Raw genomic sequence first — 26,702 nt, 5'->3', positions numbered from 1 at the left:
TATCTATCTATCTATCTATCTATCTATCTATCTATCTATCTATCTATCTATCTATCTATCTAGTCACACCGCAGGATGTGTGATGTCACTTAAGGCATTTAAATTAAATACATCATGTTGCAAGGGGGGGGGGCAGGACTAAACACAAGGTGTTAAGTACATGGCCTCCATCCACATGGTTGGGCACGTGCTTGTAAACGTGTAAACGTGTCATGGGCCCTGCATTGTTTAATATTCCGATATATATTGTCGAAAAAAGAACATTTGTCAATTTGCAATGTCATTTTTTTTTCAATATCATACAGCCCTAATTTGTTATATATTAAAAGTTTGTTTGATCATCTATATAAAGAACTTTGAGGTGCCTTTATTTATAGTGAGTTAAAGCAGCAGCAGCAGCAGCAGCTTTAGCAGCAGCACTAAAATACAGAATAGAGACATATATATATATATATATATATATATATATGTATTTTACTGGCTTTAATAGATATTTAAAGCTGTAGGGTCAGAGAGAAGAAACCATGCCAATGTCCTCCATGTCGAAAATCACTTGGCTGCTGACAGAATCTGTGCAAACAAACCCAGCGCTGATCTGTGTACGGCCTTGCTTTGCTGATTTGTAAGACATTTTGACGCTTTTTGTTCGCCACCTGAGTCAAGAATGGCTTTGCGACTGGAGCCATTGTCTGTCAGGCCGCTTCGGAGCAGAAAAGCTGGAGTGACCTTGCGTGTGTTTACGCCTTCAGACTCCTGTCTGCGTTCTGCGTTGGGCTCTGAGACGCTGCCGTAATTGAATTATTACACTTGTGAATAGAAGTTATTCATAGGTATTCTTTGCAATCCTGTACTGGACAAACCATAGCGGCAATCAATAGTGCAGAGCATCTATCTTTCCCGGTGTACCGAAAACATGAATAGTTTTTAGAAAAGTGAAAAAAAAAAAAACAACAAGAAAATTTCAGTTATTTAACCTTTAGATTCAGCTTTGGACATGGTCATTTCAGCGCTTCCCCTGGAATCCTTCTTTTTTCAGGTCATGTGACTGACCTTTCTCAGCTAGCCATGTTGTTGTGTTTACTGATTAGCGGTTATGAGGATCAAAGGAATCGCCAAGTATCATAATATATCACTTAATTGCATTTTAAATCAGGGCTATGTGTTGGCAAGAACTTGGCAATATGATATAAAGCACGATACAAGGGTTATGACTCAATATATATATATATATATATATATATATATATATATATATATAAACATATATCTATAACCTCTTAAGAACCTGTGTCCTCATATGTGGACATCACATCTCTGCCTCCCTGCAGCACGATACTTTCTTCTTCTTCTGTTCTTCTGTTTTTTTTTTTTTTTTAATTGACCCGTTGGCCTCATATGGAGACATTCTAGAACCATCTAGAGGTCACATGACAACATAATGCTCAATTGATTGAAATCAAGATGGCGGGAATCCCAGTCAAACGTTTCTACAGCCAGTCCAGGTAAAAATTCTCATTGAGTTTCAGGTTTGAAATTTATTATGTTTATTTATAGCTATTTTATTTTTGGAATAATTCGGTCCTTCTGATCTCAGATGGCATGGGATAGTTTTAAAATGCAAACCAAGCAAATGTCCAGGTCTCAGCAGGGTCCAGCAGGATCCAGCCTCTGCTGTAATCTGCCCACCCCTGGCTAACTTTTTTTTTTTTTTCTTGAGTGGTTCGATCCGTCTAGTTATCAAATATACTTTTTTAATTCAGCTAAACTGCTGATTATGTGGAGTGAAATCTAATATATTAGCCAGATTAGAAGAATATACTGCTATGAACAAACACTGTCTCTGCTGCTCCATGCTGTTTACACATGCAGTAATGTGCAACGTTCACTGCTCACATCTGTGCTGCACGTCCAATCTGCGCTGCGATTAATCACAGTTAATCACAGAATATTGTCATGATTAATCGTATAAAATTTTTTTATCGCTTGACAGCACTAATATACACATTCTATATAAATTATAGGCATGTGTGTGTATGTATGTGGGTATGTGAAATAGAGTTTGCTGTTTTTTTTAAGTCAATAAACTGTCAGAGCAAAAAAAAAATCTTCAGATCAAACGCTGGAGTTTCATGTTTTTTAGTGTCCTCTGTTCAAGGACACAATAAGAGAATACACCCATCAAAAACCTTAGAGATAGCTTAGAGAAACACTTTTCTCTATAAAATAGGTTCTGATCTGCTATTACACTGTGTTTACTACGTGTAGATATAGTCAGCTTTCTATTCTATTTTATGATTCAGTTATATTTCTATATATATCCTAGCTGTTAGTTGAAGGCGGTTACTAGTGTGCTGTCGTTTAAAGGTCTCCATCAGCTAAAAACACATTTTCTTGTTCTTTGTGGAGTACTACAGGTCTATCTGAGTTGTATATGATGCTGCATATGAAACCGTTTCTAAACCCCCATTGTCTGCAGTAGCTAATAAAAGAAAACCCTCAGAAATACGAGTTGATCAGAGAGATGTAAAGTGTCGACATCAACCAGTGACTTCTTGGTCTTGCCCACATCGGCTCAGGACCGCCCACAGACAGAGCTTACAGCTTCTGTTTACAGAGCTAGCTAGCGTTAGCTATCTTGTGTAAGTAACTGTAGGTTTAAATCGGATCTCCGGTTGATTCTGTGTTTTACCGAGACAAGTGTTTCTTAAAACACTAAGAAAGGACGGTTTGACAAGGTAGCAAGAGAGTTGATAACATCTGATAACGTTTCTCAGTTGCGTGGCCGCTCTTGTCTTACGTTACATAAAGTTTGAGGGTTAACTTTACGTAGCACTCAGTGCTATATCTTTATAACTAAAAAATGTATCTCTGAAAACATTTGAACTTTTGACTTTTGGAGCTGTAAATCTGACTGTGGGGGAAGGCAGGAAAGTGTTCTCTGCTGCAGTGCTGTTAGCCAATCAGAGGCGATATATATATATATATATATATATTTTTTTTTTTTGCATGTATGAATATTCATGAGCAAGAGCCAAAACCTGTCTTTCTTCAGAGACCTCTAATTCGGTGATCTAAAGCAGGGCTAAATAGAAACACCTAAGTGCTTTTTTTCCCACAGAAAATGACTTATATAACATTTATTCATACTAAAAGACCACAACTATACATTTTAAAATCAATTTAAAAAGGATGGAATTAGAACTTTAAAGTGAATGAGTGATAAAGTTTTAGAGCATCTTTGAAGACATTTGAAGACATTGCAAGACTGAAGACCACATTAAAAAAAACGAACTACAGGAAGCAAAGCTGCCAGCTCTGCTCTAATGTATGGGCATGTTATCCAAGCTGACCGCTCGGCCTGTTTTATTACAGAGGAAAGGCTGCACTCTGAAACAGCATCACTGTATTTTAGTCAGACAAGCTGAGGAGTATTCTTTTTTTTTTTTTTTTTTTTGAAAGAGACGCAGAGCTGCTCTGGTTTCACAAGCTCCCACCGCAGAGCACAGAGGGATAATGTAGGCTCTCAGTGGAGGAAGAAACGGCCTAAAAGCATACTAAACATAAGCTTATGTAAGAATACAGTTTTCTTTAACAGCCAGCTTCGCACGTTCTTAACAGTCTAACAGGCCCTGTTTAAAGTCTTTAAGTTGAAGAACTTTAATAAAAATAAAACTGTCACATATGGGACATTTATTCAATGATACACTGAAAAAATGGGGAAAAAAGGAGGGTTGCTGAACTTAAAAAAAATGCTTTACAAAAATATTTCACTTTATTTATTTGTATTTTTCATCTGAGCATGTTTAAATCATAGAAAATGTATTAAAATAGAAATTTATGGAGACATTTATGGAGGTTAGGTCAATTTAACACACCATGTGCTTCACATGAAAGACATTTGACAAAATTCAATGTATTAATGAGAAATGTTAATTGTGTTGTTAGAATTCGAATTCACTTTAATTGTAAGGATCTAATAGCTCTAACATAAAAGTTATGTTGGTTAAACGAATTACATTCGACTATAATTTACATGAAAGAGTAGGTTTAAGATAATAAGTCATGTTGGGTTAACCAATTGCATTTGACTATATTTTGCATGAAATAATAGCTTTAATATAATATAAGAAAGTCATGTTGGTTTGACAACATTGGTCAAAACATAACTTTATGATGTGCAGCCGATGTACATAACATTTTCATACAAAATCCAACAATTTATTTTCAGTTTATTATAGTTCTCGAGGGAATCGAGAATGTTAAATAAGAGTTTATCATGCTTTTGTTGAAGTAACTGTCTCTACTGCCCATGAAACAAATTCTACAAGATTAGCAGGTGGCTGCTGTGGTATCCTAGGATGGGTATGGCTATGGTTCCTACAGTCTTGCTTAGTGGTTGCTAGGGTGTTGCTAGGTTGGGTACCTCAGGTGGTTGCAAGGGTGTTGTAAGGTGGTTGCTTTGGTACCCCCATATTGGTAGTGTGTTACTTGTGTCACTAGTCTACTGTATTTGTTGCTATTGCACTTGTAGTCCCAGGGAAGACTTTCCTCAAGATTTGGACTTTGGACTTGATACTGTATATCACAGTGGACCAACACCAGCAGATGACAGACATGTCTCTCCACCAAACCATCACTGATTGGTGGAAATTTCACACTAGACCTCAAGCAGTTTAGACTGTGTGTCTCTCCACTCTTCCTCCAGACTCTCAGGGTCTCTTAATTTCCAAATGAAAATTTAAATTTACTGATGATCACTGATGGTTTGGAGAGCCATTTTCATTCCCTGAAAATCTTACAGCACTTCACATGCTTCCCACTGCTACTGACAACTTTTATGGTGATGCGGATTTCATTTTCCAGCAGGACTTCCAGCAGCACACTGCTCATACTCCCGAAAAATATCAACTGGTCTGTAATACATCTATATAATGTATAATGTATAATTTATAGAGTTTCACAATTCAAGATGCACCAGTACAGTACATTATCCAAAAATAACACTGTTATTAGGAAAGGTTAAAACGTGCTAAACGTTTTATTGGACTCCTTTTTTTTATATGATAGTTTAACAAAGAACAGTCCCCCCAAAAATGTGCTCCCTGCTCAGAGACGGGGAAGCACGGGCGGCCCACCGGCCCAAAGCTCGAAAGCCCTCCAGCATGATCACGCCGGCGAGACGAGGCTTTCAGCTCGTGTCTACATGCTTCTGTTCCCAACCAGTCCCTACCTATTGTGCTCAACTCGCAGTGACAGCATCAAAGCAGCAGGGAGAGCAGAGGAGAGAGTGTGACAATTCACCCTCCTCTTCATCATCCCACCCCTCCAACCTGCAAAAAATGTCATAATGTCACTTTTTACTGATATGTTACGATTTCAAAAGAGAGACAAATATAGCCGAAGCTGCGTTCGGGGGGTCCGGGATTACAGGGAGCCGGTGGCCGTGAGGTACGTCTGGGTATTAAAAATGGAGAGTCAATAAAGAGAGGCGTTCAGAGTGAAATACTGTCGTCAGGACGGGCCGATCCGCACGAGCCGAGCTTTCACCAAAGCTAAGTGCTGCTGCAGATGTTCCTCTACGCTCGCTGGCTCTCCAACAAAGTGTGGCATTCAGGAGATGAGAAACAGCTGTTCCAAACGCCGCTAAGATTCAGCAAAATTAACATCTATAGCACCTAGCAGGGTAGTTAACCCTTAGGAAGAAGACGCGGTTATGTGTGCGGCATTTTTATATCCGTCATTTCTCACTCGTACTACTTCATTCAAATGAGAAGAGCATATGTGTAGGTTCATACGTGTTGATGGGTGGAATATTTAGAGATTTCTGTTTAATCCAATTTTATCTGTTTGGAATAGGGGCTGACATGATTTGATGATTTTTTTATCTTTAAAAGCTTTAATAAAGAGATTAAAATGAGTTAGCCGTGGGTAACTGTAGACAAACAGTAGAAGCACATCATAGGGGTGTAAGAAAAAAAAAAAATATATATATATATATTTATTGCATCATGATATTTTGTTTGGCAATGTTCAATATATCAGTTTTCAAACATACAGTATTGATTTATAATTTGTTATTAGTTCACATTTATATATATATATATATATATATATATATATATATATATATAATATATATAATATATATATTATATTGCATCATGATATTTTGTTTGGCAATGTTCAATATATCAGTTTTTTCAAACATACAGTATTGATTTGCAATTTGTTATTAGTTTACATTTTAAAATATTTAAAGATTTGCATCAGGACTGCTGTGCTTTTGTGATTTCATAAAAAAAGTAAACTATGCAAATATGATAGTATGTTTTTTTTAATTATTTATTGAATCATAAATATTATTTTACTTGTGCTAAACTAAAACTAACCTGTGTCATAAGGGCAACACAGAGTAAAGACTTTAAACTACTAACTAGATACCCCTAGAGAGAGTCCACCACTCAGCCCAGTACAGTGAGTATGAGTAGAGATTAGAGTAATTCTAATCACTGGGATCACTGAATCATTTTAAACTTTTAGTTTTTTTTATGAGTTTACCTTTTTCATATTATTTTAATTTGTTATTTGTTTTATTAAATTGTATTCATTCATTTATTACTATTTATTAACTTTTCATTCTTCATTCAATGCTTTGATTTTTTTTATTTCTTTTTTCTTAGTTCATTGTTGTTTATTTAATATTTTACACATTCTTTACTTTTTATGTGTCAATTTCTTTTTATGGTCTCAAAATTTTATATATATATATATATATATATATATATATATATATTGTTAATCTATTGTTCTTATTATTTCTAATTTCTTAATACATTTTTACAGTTTTAAGTCCCTTGATCCCTTGATCCATTGATCCATTGATTGATTGATTGATTGATTGATACAAGTACTGTCCATGACTACAAGTACTTTTAGGATTACATTATATCTAACAGACTATTTTTTTTTTTAATTTACAAAGTAAGAACTGCACACTTTTCTATCTATTTCAATTTTAAAAACAGCTCTTTGAACAAAGGAAAACTAGTTCTGAGCTCAGGTCTGGGTTTTTATCTGTGAGCTCTTCCACTTTCTATTTAAACCCTCCTTGTTTGCTTTACCCACACCAATCTAACTCCAGCGCTCGGAGTCGGAGCCGCTGCTCGGTGTGACATTAACATGAGGTAGATTGGAGTGAGACGATGTTTGGTGAGGGCTGTAAATATTGACTTGCTGGGAGAAAGAGAGAGAAGAGAGCTCTTCTAAAATTTGAGAGGAGAGAGAAAGAGCTGTGCTTTAGACTGCTTTCCCAAAGGCCGTGTTTGGGCTGAAGCAGGTGATTATCTCAGGACCACTGGTTAATCCGTGAAGGAGAATCAGGGAAAGAAAGCCGCCTTTTGCATTAAAAGACCAAAAATAATTGGAGTTTCCTCTCATTAGGAGCGATTCAGTCCGGTACCAGAGCAGATTAACAATTCTTGCTCAACACGTCTTTAAGGCAGGAGATCAAATCTCAATGCCTAACCTTAATCCAGAGATCTTCTCCAGACTCTCGCAGTCTGAAACCAAGATTAACCAAAGTTTCAGGAGATATTCACACATCAGATTCCATCAGAAGCAGTAAGACTGCAGTAATTACACTACATTCTGGTTGGTTCCCAAGATAAAGTGCATTGACATGCTAAAAGTTGTGGGGCAGGATCTGCCCTACTATACTGTACCAATACTATACTTAAGCAATAATACACTAAAGTTTCGTGCTATAACATGTAATATTGGCCGTAGAGCAGCACAGCAGTGCCAATATTACATGTTATAGCACGAACCTTGAGTGTATTATTGTGATTTTCCACCAAAAAAACTCTGTTGAAATAGTTCCATTGCTGCTCTGTTTGTAGCTGCACTGTTACACTTGTGACACTGTAGACTGAGGAATGTTAAATTTCAGCAAACGCTCAGAAATACTAGAATTGAATGTCCCATCTATCTATGGCTTCCCACCCACTATCAGAACACACATAATCTTGTCATGAGCATACTGACCAATGTAACCTGCCTCACAAGACCTTGTGTATTTTCCCTGAGGTAAAAAGTAATGGATCATTTTAATACTATTACTAACTACCAGGTAGTAGCAGGAGTTTGCGATTGTGAACTTGCACACTGACCTCAGTAATGGTCATGTTGAGCTGAATGCAACCAAATCCTTCACTCCTCCTCCAGCAAGAGTCCAACTAGAAAAGCCTTGTAGAAAAAAGCCTTATTAGAGGAGCACAGGCTATTACTGCTGTTACTGCAGTCTTTCAAGGGCAAACTCTTTATTAATATTAAAAATAAATTAGCATTAATTGGTGTACATTGATGTTCAACCATATGCTTTTATGGTTAATAATAACCTATACCAAAATATCATCGGAACAGGTGGCACTTTTAGAATAATGAACAGCTGTATCATAAAAAAGAATACTGTAATAAGATACTAATAATAGAGAGGCTGTAAATAATAATCAGTGAATAGCTACATCACTACATAAGCTGCATAGCAACAAGAAGCTCATTTATATTACCAACTTTTTCATAATTTCATTATTTTATTACATCAAGCTGCCGGCGCTCAGAGGGAGCACAATTGGCCCTGCTCCCTTCGGGTGGGTAGATGGCGCTCTCTCCCCACATCACTCCTAGGGTGATGTCTGCAGCACAGGGCGTCTGTGAGCTGATGTATCAGAACCGAGTCGCTGCGCTTTCCTCCAAACTCAGCAATGCTGCATCAGCAGCAGCTCGAAAAGAAGCGGTGGCTGGCTTCACATGTAACGGAGAAAGCATGTGTTAGTCTTCGCCATCCTGGTGTGTTGGGGCATCACTAGTGTCCTAATGAGTGGGTTGGGTAATTGGCCGTGTAAATTGTGGAGAAAAATAAAAAATAAAATAAAAAATAAAAAGGCTAGCTACACTAGATTTTTTAAACAATAAAGGCAAATTTAGCTCTTTTTTATAGAATGTGCTAACATCACATTAGCAATGTCAGCAAACCTCAGATTGTTTTGGACACTTTGTTAATTTTCAGTAAATACCCAGATTAATTATGCATACTGTGTAATCATAATGAGGTATATACTAACTTATTAAATGACTAATCTCACTTTCTGTATTGCGTTATTAGCTATTTTAATGCTGACTGATGGAGAACAGAAATTATAAATAAGTAAAAGGAAATATATAAAGATTCGGAGGTTTGAAAGAATAAATTAATATGGAATCACTATGTGACAAATGACAGGCCACTTTTTCCCTTCATATTTAAGTAGTGTAACTGCTTATTACTGTTTTATACAACTATTATAAACCATTTATAAACTGAATTGAATTGAAATAGAACCAATTTAGCTGAATAAAATATATATATATATATATATGTTACACAGTTTAAAGCTGTTTAGAAATGTGTAAAACTTTGCCATTGAATTTGAGTAACAGCAAGACAACAGTAATCGTCTCTTTAATGAGGCATTAAAATGTTTTTTAAAAGGTAAATAAGAGTGGTTTTCTGGGATTAAAAGCGTGAATTCAGCTGTAACTGGAAATATCTGTGCTGGACTGAGGTGCACAGCTTTCCACATGTGCCTTTACAAGCACGTGCCCAACCATGTGGATGGAGGCCATGCATGCGGTTACCTCATGTTTACTCCAGTGCTGGGCGATATGGGAAAAATCATATATCACGATATGGATTTTTTTATATCACGATAACGATATATATCATAATATACCACATTTAAGTATGTTTTCAGTTATTTTTTGAAAAATATGACAAAATAATATCATTGCTTACTTTTTTCCAACTTTATTTTAAAGTGACATTAAACCAAATTTTTACAAATAAGAATTACTACTTTTTAGTGCAGCAATATATTTATGTATCAAATGAAAACAGATGAGGTAGATGCAGTAGCTCATTTTTTTCAAATGAACAATGCGTCTCCATTGTTCAGCTCTCATGAGTTTAATAATGTAAAGCATCATGGGAAAAGATTACTTTATTAACACTTATATAAACCGATTTTATGCAAAGTGACCAAGCCCATACATTTCATCGTAGCCTACTTTATACATATTTGCATGAATAATTGATGAAATTATTTGATAGACTGTAGACACTTTTCTATCGGCCCCACGATATTTATTTGTATTTATATGTCATATTGCACAGCACTAGTTTACTCCTGTCTTCCCCTCGTGCTCTCCCTCCCCCTCCTGCTTCTTAGGCAGCAGCAGCCTGTTGCTTACACAGACACGGAGACAGCGCTGTGTATCTACGTCTTCTTGCATGCGCACATCGTGATGACGATGCTTAAATGATATATATCGTGCAGTCGACATTTAAGGCTGTATTATGTCAGACTGGTTCAGCAGATCTCGGTACTACCCGCCTCACATTCAGAACGATCGGATCGATGAACGTCGCACACCTCTGGTCACGGCTGGGAACTGAACGGAACTCTGCCGCCTCACTCCTTCCCTCCCCCCCTCCCTCTCAAGGCCCTCTTAAACAACGATGACCTTTGGAGGTCCAGGGCTTTCTCCCTGTGGCTCGGCAGCTCCAGCGTCTGGAAGCTGGGAGGGATTTTCCTGGGATCTAATTAGCCTCGGGGGCCCCTGCCGAGGATGCTGTACCTGCACAGCCTCATGCCTTATTCAGCACCCCGGCCTGCTCAATTCCTCCCCGGCTCTCAGTCGGAGGTTCAAAGTTCAAATGTCAATCAAGCGGGGGCAGCTCGGTCCCGCCCCCGCGGGGCTCTGCCGTCTGTTGGCGGGATGAAGTGCAAATCGAATGCTTAGCATCACGTTATGATTCAGCGCTGTTGAAACAACAGCAATACCGAGCATCTCAGCTAAACTCTAAACTCTAAAGACTAAAAGGAGATGACCCAACTGATAGTGGAGCAGACGAAGATGAGCAGCAGACAGAGATAAGCTGAAGTGTTTAACATGAGTCCAGATCCATCTCCGGACAGCAACAGCACTTCACTTCACAGCGCCCCGCACCTGATTAAACTCGTCAGCTAATTATCAAGGCCGTCATGATGCGGATGAGGGAGATCATTAAACCCAGCAGCAGCTGAAGGCCTGGAGTTGGACACCTCTGCTTCAGGAAAAGACACGGACTAAGTTAAAGCTTCAGTCAGACCAGAGTTAGCAATTTAGGGTATTTTTAGAACAGATCATACAGTACAGTGGCATCTCAAAATTAGAAGGTGAGAAATGTGAGTTTTTCTTTATTTTACCAAATTGAAATCCTCTGGAATATAATCAAAAGAAAGATGGATGACCACAAGCCATCAAACCAAGCTGAACTGCTTGAATTTTTGCACCAGGAGTAAAGCAGCATAAAGTTATCCAAAAGCAGTGTGTAAGACGGGCGGAGGAAAACATGATGCCAAGATGAATGAAAACTGTGATTAAAAACCAGAGTTATTCCACCAAATATTGATTTCTGAACTTTTGAAACTTTATGAATATGAACTTGTTTTCTTTGCATTATTTGAGGTCTGAATATATTTTTAGTTGGAATTTGGGAGAAATGTTGTGCATAGTTTATAGCATCTGTGTTACTGATGAGGATAAAAGCCTCCTAAATAATCAAATACCAGGAATTATTACCAAGTATTTATTGGTGTTTCAGTTTCACAGAATTTGACAACCAACATTTTTTCACCACAGTTTTAGACTGTTTATTTGATTTGCACCACAATGTGGAGTAATGAATCAGTAACTTTAGTCAGTCAAATTGCGGGCGAGTCTTACAAAGTTTAGAGCACCTATATAGGTTTTAATAAAAAGATCTGAACTTAGAGACTTTATCCAAAGATCAAATGATATGCTGTATTGTTATTAATTGGTTAGTACTATAAGTAGTTTATTACACACTAGGTTAAACATGTTTCATGTCTCAACAGCAAGACTTCTGGACTCTGTTCTGTTGGTTTTAGACTCTGTGTAGAAAACAAAGCTGAAAATTCACCTGCAGGCTTTCAATCAGCCTGTACAGCAATGCTGGAGCTGAGAGCGAGCGAGAGAGAGAGAGAGAGAGAGAGAGAGAGAGGAGACAAGAGAGAGAGGTACTGATACAGGAGAGAGAGAGAGAGAGAGAGAGAGAGAGAGAGAGAGAGAGGAGACAAGAGAGAGAGGTACTGATACAGGAGAGAGACAGAGAGAGAGAGACAGAGAGAGAATAAGAGAGAGAAAGAGAGAGAGTAAAGAGAGAGAGAGAGAGAGAGAGAGAGAGAGAGAATAAGAGAGAGAAAGAGAGAGAGTAAAGAGAGAGAGAGAGAGAGAGAGAGAGAGGGAGGGAGAGAGAAGTACTGATACTAATAAGAGATAATGATACAGGAAAGAATGTATTGATACTAAAGAGTGAGAGAGGTACTGATACAGGAAAGAGAGAAAGAGAGAGTAAAGAGAGAGAGAGAGAGAGAGAGAGAGAGAGAGAGGGAGGGAGAGAGAAGTACTGATACTAATAAGAGATAATGATCCAGGAAAGAATGTATTGATACTAAAGAGTGAGAGAGGTACTGATACAGGAAAGAGAGAAAGAGAGAGTAAAGAGAGAGAGAGAGAGAGAGAGAGAGAGAGAGAGAGAGGGAGAGAGAAGTACTGATACTAATAAGAGATAATGATACAGGAAAGAATGTATTGATACTAAAGAGTGAGAGAGGTACTGATACAGGAAAGAGAGAAAGAGAGAGAGAGAGAGAGAGAGGGAGAGAGAGAGAGAGAGAGAGAGAGAGAGAGTAAAGCCGGAGTGTGATTTGGCGTTTTGAATGTGGTCACAGTGCTCTGTCCTGGCGGGGAATGGAGTGTAGGGTAGGGAGTGAGGGAAGAGAGAGAGAGAGAGAGAGAGAGAGAGAGAAAGAAAGAGAGTAAAGCCAGAGTGTGTTTTGGCTGTGGTCACAGTGGAATGGAGTGTAGGGGTGGGAGTGAGGGAAGAGAGAGAGAGAGAGTAAAGATGGAGAGAGAGAGAGAGAGAGAGAGAGAGAGAGAGAGAGAGTAAAGCCAGAGTGTGATTTGGCTGTGGTCACAGTGGAATGGAGTGTAGGGGTGGGAGTGAGGGAAGAGAGAGAGAGAGTAAAGACAGAGAGAGAGAGAGAGAGAGAGAGAGAGAGAGAGAGTAAAGCCAGAGTGTGATTTGGCTGTGGTCACAGTGGAATGGAGTGTAGGGGAGGGAGTGAGAGAAGAGAGAGAGATAGAGAGAGAGAGAGAGAGAGAGAGAGAGAGAGAGAGAGAGAGAGAGAGAGAGAGAGAGAAAGAGAGTAAAGCCAGAGTGTGTTTTGGCTGTGATCACAGTGGAATGGAGTGTAGGGGAGGGAGTGAGGGAAGAGAGAGAGAGAGAGAGAGAGAGAGAGAGAGAGTAAAGCCAGAGTGTGTTTTGGCTGTGATCACAGTGGAATGGAGTGTAGGGGAGGGAGTGAGGGAAGAGAGAGAGAGAGAGAGTAAAGACAGAGAGAGAGAGAGAGAGAGAGAGAGAGAGAGAGAGAGAGAGAGAGAGAGAGAGAGAAAGAGAGTAAAGCCAGAGTGTGTTTTGGCTGTGATCACAGTGGAATGGAGTGTAGGGGAGGGAGTGAGGGAAGAGAGAGAGAGAGAGAGAGAGAGAGAGAGAGAGTAAAGCCAGAGTGTGTTTTGGCTGTGATCACAGTGGAATGGAGTGTAGGGGAGGGAGTGAGGAAAGGGAGGAAGGGGAGGGAGGGAGGGAGGGAGTGACAGTAGGGGATTGATTGTGACACCACCCATACATTAACTTCATTACCTCACTCAGGAGCCAGCTTGTGGCTTTGTATGCAACTTTTCAGAAGTAAGCCAGTTTGTCTGGGATTAAATGTCAGGCTAATGGCCGTGCCCGGGGGAGCCTGATGATTTGTCTCTCCTGCCACCGGACCAGAGAGAAAGAAATAAAAAAAAAGGAAAAAAAAACAAATGGCTGCCCTCTCATCTATAATTAATCATTTCAATGGACCTGAAATCACGAACATCTTCACTTCCCTCTAAGTAACCAGCTTTAGATTACTTGGCCGAAAACACTGACGCTCCGGAGCCAGAATAATGAACTGATACCCCTGGAATATATCATGGTTTTAACAAGGAGCGGAGATCAATAATGATAATAAGGCCTGCTTTTGCCTGCCCACAGGCACATCTGATGCAATGCATTTGCATCAGAGTTTCATTGATTGGGAATCGCGGGAGATGGAAAACATATCTGAGGTCTTTTACTACAGCTGATTAGCCCCTGATTTGAGAACGAGCCACATTAATTCCATTCAGAAGTCTACTTAGCACCTGCCTCGCAATTAGAAGCAGAAGAAATGGGGCTGTTTCTGATTTCTCTCTGTTTTCCGTCTCTTAGCTTCTTCTCCTTCTCTCTCTGTCTGGAGCAGAATCTCCTCAGCTCTGCTATCGTACTTGAACTCTGACTTTCCAGTCAAGCCGTGGCGAGAGCGCGCTTCTGCGGTCAACGGCTAAAGCGCTCGATAAGAGTCGATAAGAGAGAGAACAAGGACTGACCTAGAACCGTTAGACGAGCGGGCCGTGACCTGATGCCAGCCTGGATGCCCTGACACTCGAAGCTCCCGTCATCGCCCAGCTCGGTCCTCTGGATCAGGAGGTGGTACTCGCCTTTACTGTGGTCTCCAATTACATCATAGCGTGGGTAACCTGCAAAACAGATTATCAGAGAGAACTAAATTAAAAAACTTTTTTTTTTTTTCAGGTTTTCAACTGTAATCGCTTTTCACCTTAACAAGCCGTCTGAAAAAAAAAGTTTGAAAGTTTTCTGCGCAAAAGAAAAAAGTGTACGAAAAAAAAAAAAGTAGGAAAAAAAAAGGAAAAAGGAAATCAATATCCTGGAGCTGCTCACTTTGCCAGAATAGCAGCAGAACAAAAGCAAAGGAATGGAAGAAAAAAAAAAACAACAAACAAACAAACAAGCAAACAAACAAATGCTTTCATCACACTTTAAAAAAAACCCAATAATGCCTTTTTTTATTAATGTACTATTGATTAAAAAAAATAATCAACAATGCTCATCATTATTCCAAATTAAGTTTTTTTTTTGCTTTGTTTAATTTATGTTTTAGTTCATACTGTACTTGAGATTGTACTGAAAAAAAACAGAAACAAGTCTGAGATAGAATGTCCAAGCAACCCAGTGACTCTTCTGGCCACACATTGAGCCCCATCTCATTGTGTAACGCTGTGTGAAGGACGGGACAAGGAGAGCGGACGCTAATGCAAGTATCATTTATTATAGAACAGAAAACAAAACATAAATCAAACAGAAACTCAGAAACAGGAGACTAACTAACAGGCAGGATTTAACACAGCCGTGACAGACGTATACACGCACAAGGCGGGAAAGAGAACAGGTAACACCTGGGGACTGACTAATGAGGGGCGGAGCTACAAATGGACACAGGTGAGTGGAAAAACACTGGCAGAACACAGGGGCACGGGTAACGTGGGACAACACAGGCACGAGGACAGACAGGAAACAGGGCCAGGCGTGACACATTGCTATCTTGCATCCCCAAAAAAAAAAAAAAAAAAGGCTACCGTTTTGCTGACTATATGTAAAGCTCCGGAAAAAAATACAAATAAAAATACAAATAAGAGACCACTTCAATTTCTGATTCAGTTTCTCTGATTTTGTTTTTTATAGGTTTAAGTTTGAATAAAATGAACATTGTTTATTCTATAAACTACAATCTATAAACATTTCTCCCAAATTACGAATAAAAATATTGTCATTTAGAGCATTTATTTGCAGAAAAAATGAGAAATGTCAGAAATAACAAAAAAAAAAAAGATGCAGAGCATTTAGACCCCAAATAATGGAAGAAAAACAAATTTTAAGAGTTCAAAAATCAATATTTGGTTATCAATAACTTTTATTGTTATTAATCACAGTTTTCATGCATCTTGGCATCATGTTCTCCTCCACCAGTCTTACACACTGCTTTTGGATAACTTTATGCTACTCAATCCTGGTGCAAAGAAATAATTCAAGCAGTTTAGTTTGGTTTGATGGCTTGTGATAATTTATTTTCCTCTTGATTATATTCCAGAAGTTTTCAATTCGATAAAATCAAAGAAACTCGTTTTTTTTTAAGTGGTCTCATTTTTTTTCCAGAGCTGTATGTTGAAACTCTGTCTTTTTATTTTTCTCCATTTAATTTTCTATGAGTATTTCCAATCTATATTTCACTTAACCAACAAAAAATAGACTAAGACTAAATAACCATTTTTTTTATAACATTTACAATTAAATTAACTTTTAATGTAGGCATAGAGTAATTAACACTTTTTAATTTTCGGTAAACTAATTGCTTTAAATAATTCAAGTACATTCAACTTCTTCAGGCTTACACTGGAGGAATAGCAATTATGTCATTTTCTGTGTAATATTTGTGATAATATATGTGAATATATTCCTTTTTCTAAGACTTAAAGACGTTAAAAGAGAGGTTTTATTTGTCCTAAATCATGAGGAATGTGTAATCAAGCACTTCTGAAAGCACACACTGTTACAGACTAGTGTTCTCAGCCTGGAGGTGTAACAGGATCATCTTTAAAAGGAACACAGTATTATTTTCTACATATTTTATTTATTTTTTATTTTACTAAAACACCCCAGGCCAGTGATACTTGCTCCAGGCCACAGAAACAGGGAGAGTTTTAAATGGAAGCAAGTGATAATAAATAATGTCTCCAATGTCCAGAATGTGTGGCCGCAGTGTGCAGCCCGGCTCTGCAGTAGAACTGCTAGGGTTCTGCTGGACAAAAATGTCATACTTTATTTATTATTATTTGTACATTTAGGAAAAAATACATTATTCTTGCATTTTACATGACATTATACTATACCCTATATCTGCCGCTGCTGTTTTGAGGACCAAATCAAAGACTGGCTAGCTAGTTAGCCCTAACATAACCTGAATAAAAGTGTAAAAATGTTGTCAGCTCTTGTGATCAAATCCTTTACCATCCCTAAAAAAACAGCTAACAGATTAGTGCCAGTTCCATCAGTATTAAACTTAAATTCCTATCAAATTAAAACTTAAAACTCACCAAGATATGGCTTTTCTACATATTGCTCAAATAGGGCCCTAAGTCTGCTTTCAGTAGTTCCTGATATTCACTTACGTAAACTTAATAGATAATAGTAGATAATATATTATTAATACGACTGCTTGGTCTCTATGTTGTAGGCTGTAAGAGCAAGCACCATTTTCTAAGATGACAACTCAGAGAGTGTTGATTCCTACACAGTTAGCTAACAGATTAGTGCCAGTTCCATCAGTATAAAGCTTAAGTCAATCCCTATCAAATTAAAACCTTTACCAATATATAGCTTATCTATATATTGCTCAAATAGAGCCTTAGATCTGCTTTAAGTAGTTCCTGACACTCACCATGACTGCCGGGCCTATATGTTGTAGGCTATAGGGGCAAGCATCATTTTCTGAGCTGCTTACCCAGAGAGTGTTGATTCCTACACAGTTAGCTAACAGATTAGTGCCAGTTCCATCAGTATTAAACTTAAATTCCTATTAAATTAAAACTTTCACCAAGACACGGCTTTCCTATAGATCGCTGAAATAGGGCCCTAAGTCTGCTTTAGATAAAAGTTGATTATTACAAACAGCACAAAGTAGTACTTTTCTTGATCTGAATTATGGCATTCTGATGATAATCCTGTCTCTGGAATCATTGAAAATATTATTTATTTATGATTTATATGAATCGACAGGCCTTTTCTTCAATGCAATCGTAACTCAAGGCCGTCAAACAGGCGTTTTCTCCCGTTACCCAGAACCTTTACCTTGCTCTATTCAGTGTGCACTCCAATCAACAGCCAAGCACAGCTCAGCATTAGCATTCCTCGCATTTTGAGCTGCGTCCAACATGGCTGTTATTTTGCGCTGATATTTTTGTACAAATAATAATAAAAAACAGCTTCTAAGATTGCAGTTAACAAACTGAGCGATTTAGTCCTCAGATAACTCCAGCAAGAACAGGAAAAAAAAAATAAATAAATAAAAACAGACTGATAGGTGTAAACGCTTCAGCAGGGTTCAGGAAGGTCAGCGTGGAGGTGGGGGAGTCAGCGTGGAAGTCACGCAGTGGAAGTGGAGTTAAGTAAGCAGCATGTGCCCATTTGACATGTATGACAGGAGGACGCAGAACAGATAGTAGACTCAGGAGGCCGAGGTTTACAGCCACTCAGGATTAGAGCACGGCTCGACTGGAGCTGGATTAGTTTTACCTGAGGAGCTCCTGGAATTTTAAAGGAACCAGCCATCGGGAATCTCAAAACAGTGGGAATCCAAACTGTGGGCAGTTCATGAAGTGTAAGACCTGCAGTAATAACTGTGAAATGACTGTAATCTGAATCTGAATCTGAATTTATAGTATGAATTTATATATTTTTTTAAATAATCTAAAAGAGGATAATAACTGTGGATTGATTGTAATCCAGTATGAATATGAGGTTTATAGATTTTTTTTTTAGTCTAACAGAGGATAATAACTGTGGATTGATTGTAATCCAGTATTAATCATGTAAGATTTTTTTTTATTTATAGATTAAATTTATAGATTTAATCTATAGTGGTTTATAGATTTTTTTTTGAGTCTAACAGAAGATAATGACTGTGGATTGATTGTAATCCAGTATGAATCATGTAAGATTTTTTTTATTTAGTCTGACAATGCGTAGAGTTTACATCCGGACAGTGATAATTACTTAAAGCCAAGAGGATATTAACTGTAAATTGATTGTAATCCAGTATATTTTTTTTTTATTTAGTCTGACAATCTGTAGAGTTTATATCCAGACAGTGATAATTGTAAAATTACTTAAATCCAGTATGAATTTTATAGTTAATAGTTATTTTTTATAGAAAATCGAACAGAAGATAATAACTGTGAATTGATTGTAATCCAGAATGAATCATGTTTGTTTTTTTAATTTAGTCTGACAATCTGCGGAGTTTATATATACGGATAGTAATAATTGTAAACTTACTTAAATCCAGTATGAATTTTATAGTTTATAGTTATTTCTTTTATAGAAAATCGAACAGAAGATAATAACTGTGAATTGATTGTATTTCCTTTCTTCATAGTGACAGTAAGAATTGTGGTAGAGGAATGCTTGTATGCCGGTATGAATCTACAGTCCTTGAATGTTGTGTGTAAAAAAAATGTTGGTTGTGTCTTCATTGTTCTGGGCCCTTTCTGAACTTTATAACAGATGTGCTCAGCTTGTCCTTGGTCTATGCTGTGGATGAAAAACTTTTTCAGCTGTTATTGTTCTTTGTTGTCTAGTTTCAGGGTATTTTTCTGTAATGAAAAAATATTCTTTTCATCGTTTCATTCTTTAAATTCACCTAAAGGATGTGTTTAATAATAATAACAACTTTAAAATGACTTTAATAGTGGCCCTAAGGAGACTTTTATCACTGAAAACACTTCTGATAACACCTTAAAGTGGGAATGCTCCACATTTATGATATTTTATATTTTTTATTCACGAGATAAAGTTGAATTGAAACACATTTATCACAGTTTTCAGACCTCCCTGTCTTCTTTAGAATTTAACTGACGTTTGCCATGTCAGTGTTGTTAAATACACTTAATATAACAATATAATAATAATCATAATCATAAAATTGTAGTGTTTAATTTTAATTGTAGGCCCTATTTTAGTGATCTATAGCGCACTGGTCAATTGTGCATCACACAGCTGGATCTAGGGTGTGTCGTGTGTCTTTGTTATCGTGAGGTTGCAAAAAAAATACACCTTGTGTAACATAAAATAAACCAATCAGTGTATCACTTGTCATTCTCTTTAAGAACCGGGTGTGCTCTGACTTCGTATAATGACGTTCGTATCTTAACAGCAAGATACACCAGCAGCTCATTTAAGGAAACAGCAGTGTTATTTTACTCTTCATTCTGTTTATTGTTGAGTTAAAAGTCGGGTTCGTGCTCTGCAGCGTGTTCATGTGTGTGTGTGTGTGTGTTTAACGAGTGGAGGTATACGAGTACTGGGAGTACCTATAGGAATGGACTCTGATGATTGACTGTTGTCTAGGTTCATTTCAGTCAGTGGCGCACCTATGCTTTCCACGGCACTTCCAGACCACCACGCCCATCAATGTAGATCTATTCCTTAACTATCTCAATGATATTTTAACGGCGCAGGGTGTCTGATACCACCCTTTAACTTTCGCAGGGTGTCTGATACCACCCTTACCCTTACCACCCTTACCCTTTTTTTTTTTAAATAATGTATAGTTCTTTTCTTGGTAACATTTCTGGTCATTCTTCTGAAAAGCATTACAGCCAAACTTCTTATTGTTGCAACTACCATATTTTTCGCACTATAAGCTTCACTTAAAATTCTTTCATTAAGGAGCAGTAAAGCCACTCCACTGAAGTGCAGCGTTACAAAGGAGTATAAAGGAGTGAAGTTTCTCCAGCACTAAGGCTGGGTGCAGCAGCATTAGCATTAGCTGCTAACTGTAGCACTGGCTCTTTCACCATTCAGAGGTGAGTATATTGGACTGTAGCCTGTGCATTTCCATATCATGCTGCTATAGCACACTTGCACTCTGGACTTCATGTTGCTGAAACCTTTCTACTCTCTATTTATTTTTTATTATTTTGGGGTATTTATCTATCTATTTTGTATATTCTATTTTTTATTGTATTCTTTTTATCTATATATCTATTTTAATAACAGCTCTTGGGTGTAAACTGGATCGTGAGATCACAATTTCGTTCCACCTCATGTACCACATGTGATGCGAATGACAATAAAATCTCCTTGAATCCTTGAATTTACAGCGTTAACACTAGCTGCATTGGACGAACCGATAGATGAGATCGCCCTGGCGTACTCAGGGTTACTTAGTTTAGCACTGTTGCACAGCATTTACTAGCGCTAAATGCTGCTGCTGCTAACCACTGTAAGTTCCATCAAAACATTTGAAAATTAACAGTTTTCAAGAGAGAAATCACTTTTCCCAGCTTCCGCATTAGAATGAAAACATGGTGACACCCGTGTTCCTTACTTTTGTTGCTTAAAATGTGCCTTATAATCCAATGTTGTGCCTTATGTATGAAAATAGACCAGAAAATAAATGATCATTAATAGTGCATCTTTTAATATGGTGCCCCTTATAGTAAGAAAAATACTCAACATTTTTTTGACCATGATTTTTTGTAGATTACCTGTTTTCTGATTGGCTGGCATGTGCTTTATTGTGCCTAGAATGAGTTTGAGTGTGGATTGAAGAGTTTTCAACTTAACTTAACTATTCACTTAGTAAATCAAAAACTCTTTCATTACCCAAAAAGAAATAAATAAAAATGATTTGATTGTCTGTGACACAGCTGCAGTTAAGATGGATGCATTTTTCCCCGAGCTTATAATAACTATCTAAAAACTCTGAAAGCTGAATTTAGCGGAAGTACAGTTCTCATAAATCAGAGGGGGAACCTAACAAATACCGACAGCTTCAGAACTTCTTCGCTGACAGTCTCATCTACTATCAATGGGTTTTTAATTTTTTTATCATACTTCTTTTTATGGTTTTCTGTTCCTGGAGCGTCTCATAGAGTCCTAGGCTCTGTTTTATTAAACGAAAACACTTTTATTAAAGCTACTGATGTGGAGAATCATCTCCACGAAACTATGATATATTCTTTTTAATATTCTTTACTGAACAGTTTAAGACAATGGCTGTCATTTACAAGGAAGAGTGTGAGACGGAGCTGCTGAATTTAATGAGTCCTGCGAAAAACGAACGGCTTTTCGGGTTGATGTTAGACCAGCGGAGCCGTTGAGTGGGAGCGGGGACAATGATTTATTTCCACAAAGAGGAGTGTGGGCATCTCATCGGCACATCAATGGAGGGAAACAGGGATGAACCTTGGCTGAGTGAAGGCTGATCAAAGCAATAAACGGATGAATGAGGGGGCTAAAAGAATTCCTTTTAAGAAGGAATAAAAAGGAGGAATGCACCGAGTGGCGCCGCAATCAATTCGGCCCACATTTACTCTTTTTTTTTTTTCTTTTTTTCTCAGGAGCTTTATGAGTAAAAGTCGCTGAAGCTTGAAAAACACAAAATTGCAAACTCTTTTAAGGTGTTATTTAGTTGGCATGAGCATTCATTTTCACACTGATTGAAGATGCCTGAGATGAACTTTGAGTTGAGTTTACACAATAAAAAACATTTGAGTGAGTTTATTTCTGATTTATAAACCTGCAGTGTGTGTAGATTTGACAGTGGTGGAGTGAACCCAAAGTCCCCTAAAGTAGAGCTGTAAGAAATAAGAAAACATACTGTAACTACATGTCCACTCTTCATATTATAAACAAAAATATTTCATATGATAAGATAAACAGCTCTGAAAAAAAGAGACCACTTCAGTTTCTAAATCAGTTTGTCTGATTTGGCTATTTATAGGTATATGTTTAAGTAATTCTATAAACTACAGACAACATTTCTCCCAAATTCCAAATAAAAATATTGTCATTTAGAGCATTTATTTGCAGAAAATGAGAAATGGCTGAAAAAACAAATAAGAAAAGATGCAGAGCTTTCAGAACTCAAATAATGCATAGAAAACAAGTTCATATTTATAAAGTTTTAGGAGTTCAGAATCAATCACAGTTTTCATGCATCTTGGCATCATGTTCTCCTCCACCAGTCTTACACACTGCTTTTGGATAACTTTATGCTGCTTTACTCCTGGTGCAAAAATTAAGTTCAGCAGTTCAGCTTGGTTTGAGGATTTCAATACCAACTGGTCTTATATAATATTAACATTTTCTGAGATACTGACCTTTGGGTTTTCATTGGTAAGTATCATAATCATCAACAATAAAAAAAAATAAAAACTTAAAATAGATCACTTTTTTTGAACTGAATTACTGAAATAAAGTAACTTTTCATTGATATTAATATATTTTTTTTTGAGATGCACCTGTCTATCAACAGGTTTCCGCCCTCTTTTAAACACTAAATTACACACCCCGCCTTTGTTTTTACAGCTGCTTTGTTTTTAAGTGGCCACGCTTTCTTAAGCAAGCCCCTCCTTCAGTAAACCCACCCAGAAAGATCCTTTCCAGCTCACTTCGCTTGGCTTCTGATCGTCCGTGAAAAAACAGAAAGCTCTGTTTACGCCTCGGCGCAGCACAGACACGCCAGAGTGCTCTTTCTCCGAGCTGCAGTCAGCTATCAAGCAGCTACTGATGTCTGTTTAAGCCTCAGCTCAGCACGGCCAGTTCCAGCCATTATACTGCAATCCAATGAAAGGCCTGACTCCCCGGATACCTACGCCGGCCGGAGTGAGACAGAGTGAACGTAATGGGACAGCCGAGCCCTTAGAGGCTCAATTAAAGAGCTCTGTCCATGACTAAATGCAGCCTCCGGCTGGAGCTAAAAAAGACAAACTTCCAGGGAAACTAATGTACAAACTGACACTTATTCCATCATCAAGAGCACACTTTAAATCAGACGCCTCACCTCCAAAGCAGCCGCTGCGCAAACACTCCAGAACAGACCAGACGCATTTATAGTTAACATATAGACTATAGATATATTAATAACAACTGACTACCTTATTACATCATCATTTTTTTTTTTTTGGTCCACTTTTGTCCACTCCCATATTGAAGCCTGACCAATACATTGGTATGCCGATAATATTGGTTGATATTTGGAAAGTAATAATAAAAATAATTACATTATTGATTTATTGTTTAATATTCAATAACAAAAGATCAGATAAGATAATTAATCCTAAGTGTTTCAATAGCAAAAGAAGAGAATACAAATAAATTAAACATATAAAAAAAAATAAATAAATAAGAAATGAAATCTACTCGTAGCAATATACATGTAAATCAGCTTTGTCCATTGGAAAAAAAAAGTATCTTCATTTTTGTCGATTTTTAGTTTTACTACATAAGTTGAACAGAACAAACAAACTGTGCATTAAACTGTGCAAAAAAAATCTTGATGAACGGACCAATAGAAATACTTCAAAATGACCTGAAATAAACTCTTTTCACATTGACATTTCTATTGAAAGTTTAGAAAATTTATTTTTCCTCCTGTAAACGTGCTGTTTTTGTCACGTGGTCCCTGTCTGTTCTCGTGTTTCTGTGTTTATTTACCTTTTTCTGTGCCTGTCTCTGCTTGTGCCTGTGAGTGTGTCTCCCACGTGATCCGTGCTCCTCAGTGTTTCTTGCCCTCACCTGTGTATCATTTGTAACTCCGCCCCTTAGCCCCAGGTGTTCTCTGTTTCCCGTGTGTGTGTTACACTATTTATAGTCCGTGCTCCCTTTCCCTCGTGTCGGTTCTTGTGCTTTGTTAGCCTGTTGTGGTTGCGTCTCCGTGTCTCATGTTTCTTGTTTTCAGTTTAGTTTCCGTTTATTTGTTTATTTTTGTCTTTTGTTATCTGTATAATAAATACACTCGCATTTGCATCCGCTCTCCTCGTCCCTCCTTCACGCTCCCTGACAGAAGAACCGACCGAACAATGGATGCAGCGAGTGGCGTCTACCTGGGATCCAGATTGGCGATCCGCCGCTCCTCCCTTTCTCGCGGCGTGCTGGAGGAGCAGCCCTCTCTTAACTCCTCCGCTGGCCGGCGCCGGAGGAGGAAAAGACGGCAGCGGCGTTCTCAGCGCTCCCGCTCGCCTGAGGAGGACCCTCTCAAGGGGGGAGCATTTTTTGGGGGGGCGCACCGTGTTGGCAGGGACGCAGGTTGTGAGGAGTCTTATTTCTGGGACTATGTAGACTTCCTCACACCTGCGTCCAGCTCGGAGGAGGAGGAGGGAGATTACCTCCCAACACCAGCCCGTCGGCCGTTGCCTCCAGGGGCAGTTCTGCCTCCCGCATGCCTCTGTCCGCCCTGGTTCCTGACCGGCGACCCAGCGCCCTCCGAGCCGATCTTCACCGGCGACCCAGCGCCCTCCGAGCCGGACGTCAGCGGCGACCCAGCGCTCTCCGAGCCGGACGTCAGCGGCGACCCAGCGCTCTCCGAGCCGGACGTCAGCGGCGACCCAGCGCTCTCCGAGCCGGACGTCAGCGGCGACCCAGCGCTCTCCGAGCCGGACGTCAGCGGCGACCCAGCGCTCTCCGAGCCGGACGTCAGCGGCGACCCAGCGCTCTCCGAGCCGGACGTCAGCGGCGACCCAGCGCTCTCCGAGCCGGACGTCAGCGGCGACCCAGCGCTCTCCGAGCCGGACGTCAGCGGCGACCCAGCGCTCTCCGAGCCGGACGTCAGCGGCGACCCAGCGCTCTCCGAGCCGGACTTCACCGGCGATCCAGCGCTCTCCGAGCCGGACTTCACCGGCGATCCAGCGCTCTCCGAGCCGGACTTCACCGGCAGACCTACGGTCAACTCACCTACTCCTGCGGCCGTGGCTCCCGTTACCACGCCCACTCCCAGGCCCCGCCTTTCCAGGCCTGCTCCGAGGCCACCTGAACTATTTTCAGGAGCTGTGCCCAGGCTGGTCCCACAGACATTTCCACAGACTTTTGCCAGTCCTGGGCACCCATCTATGTTTCTCGTGCCCCTGTCTCTTCCCGTTATGGTTCCTGTCTCTGTCTATGTTCCAGTCTCTGTCCCTGGTGGTTTTTCTGTTCCAGTCCCTGTCACCGTGTATGTTTCTGTCCCTCTTACTGTTTTCATCCCGGTCCCTTTGCCCAGTAATGTCCAGTCCCCGTTTTCTGTTCAGTCTCCTCTCAGGTGTCCTCTGTTCTAGTCTTGTGTTTTGTTTTGTTTTTCGGTTTCCACCCTCTCCTGACCGGCTCCTGGGGGTTTGTTTTTTCGCGCCCCAGGAGTTGCGCGTTAAGGGGTGGGTTCTGTCACGTGGTCCCTGTCTGTTCTCGTGTTTCTGTGTTTATTTACCTTTTTCTGTGCCTGTCTCTGCTTGTGCCTGTGAGTGTGTCTCCCACGTGATCCGTGCTCCTCAGTGTTTCTTGCCCTCACCTGTGTATCATTTGTAACTCCGCCCCTTAGCCCCAGGTGTTCTCTGTTTCCCGTGTGTGTGTTACACTATTTATAGTCCGTGCTCCCTTTCCCTCGTGTCGGTTCTTGTGCTTTGTTAGCCTGTTGTGGTTGCGTCTCCGTGTCTCATGTTTCTTGTTTTCAGTTTAGTTTCCGTTTATTTGTTTATTTTTGTCTTTTGTTATCTGTATAATAAATACACTCGCATTTGCATCCGCTCTCCTCGTCCCTCCTTCACGCTCCCTGACAGTTTTAGAGATTTAGAGAACTAAAGTACACAGTAATCCTATAAATATATTTTAAATCACTCATAGATTCTACTTGTCTTGAATATAATACTAGTTATAGTCAATTATAATGTATTATAACAGGTCTTTGTGCACTCTAAGTAAAGTGACAGACTTTCATTGTGGGACTACATTATTAATGATAGATATATAGGTAACACGTTCTATGAATGTCATCTCTATTAAGCTCTATAACCACATTCATAACATATTATAATGCATTCATAAGGCATTATAAACATGGCTATACATATTTATGAAAATGCATAACCCATTATAGCCATGTTTATTAAGCATTATGACCTGTGATCATAATACCGTATAAGAT

At 39.0% G+C, this 26,702-nt stretch overlaps 1 protein-coding gene across 2 annotated transcripts in view; it reads right to left on the bottom strand.

Annotated features, from left to right (window-relative positions):
- Window positions 1-26,702, bottom strand: part of kirrel3a (kirre like nephrin family adhesion molecule 3a) — a 277,571-nt gene that overhangs the window by 93,427 nt on the left and 157,442 nt on the right. For both annotated transcript variants that reach the window (XM_007244712.4, XM_049468642.1), the window contains one exon: window positions 14,560-14,709. In XM_007244712.4, the coding sequence (XP_007244774.2) occupies window positions 14,560-14,709 (150 nt within the window). The remainder of the gene's footprint in view (window positions 1-14,559; window positions 14,710-26,702) is intronic.

Source organism: Astyanax mexicanus, chromosome 20 (genome assembly GCF_023375975.1).
Source record: "Astyanax mexicanus isolate ESR-SI-001 chromosome 20, AstMex3_surface, whole genome shotgun sequence".
Lineage (NCBI taxonomy): Eukaryota > Metazoa > Chordata > Actinopteri > Characiformes > Acestrorhamphidae > Astyanax > Astyanax mexicanus.
This window is presented reverse-complemented; position numbering and strand designations above follow the sequence as displayed.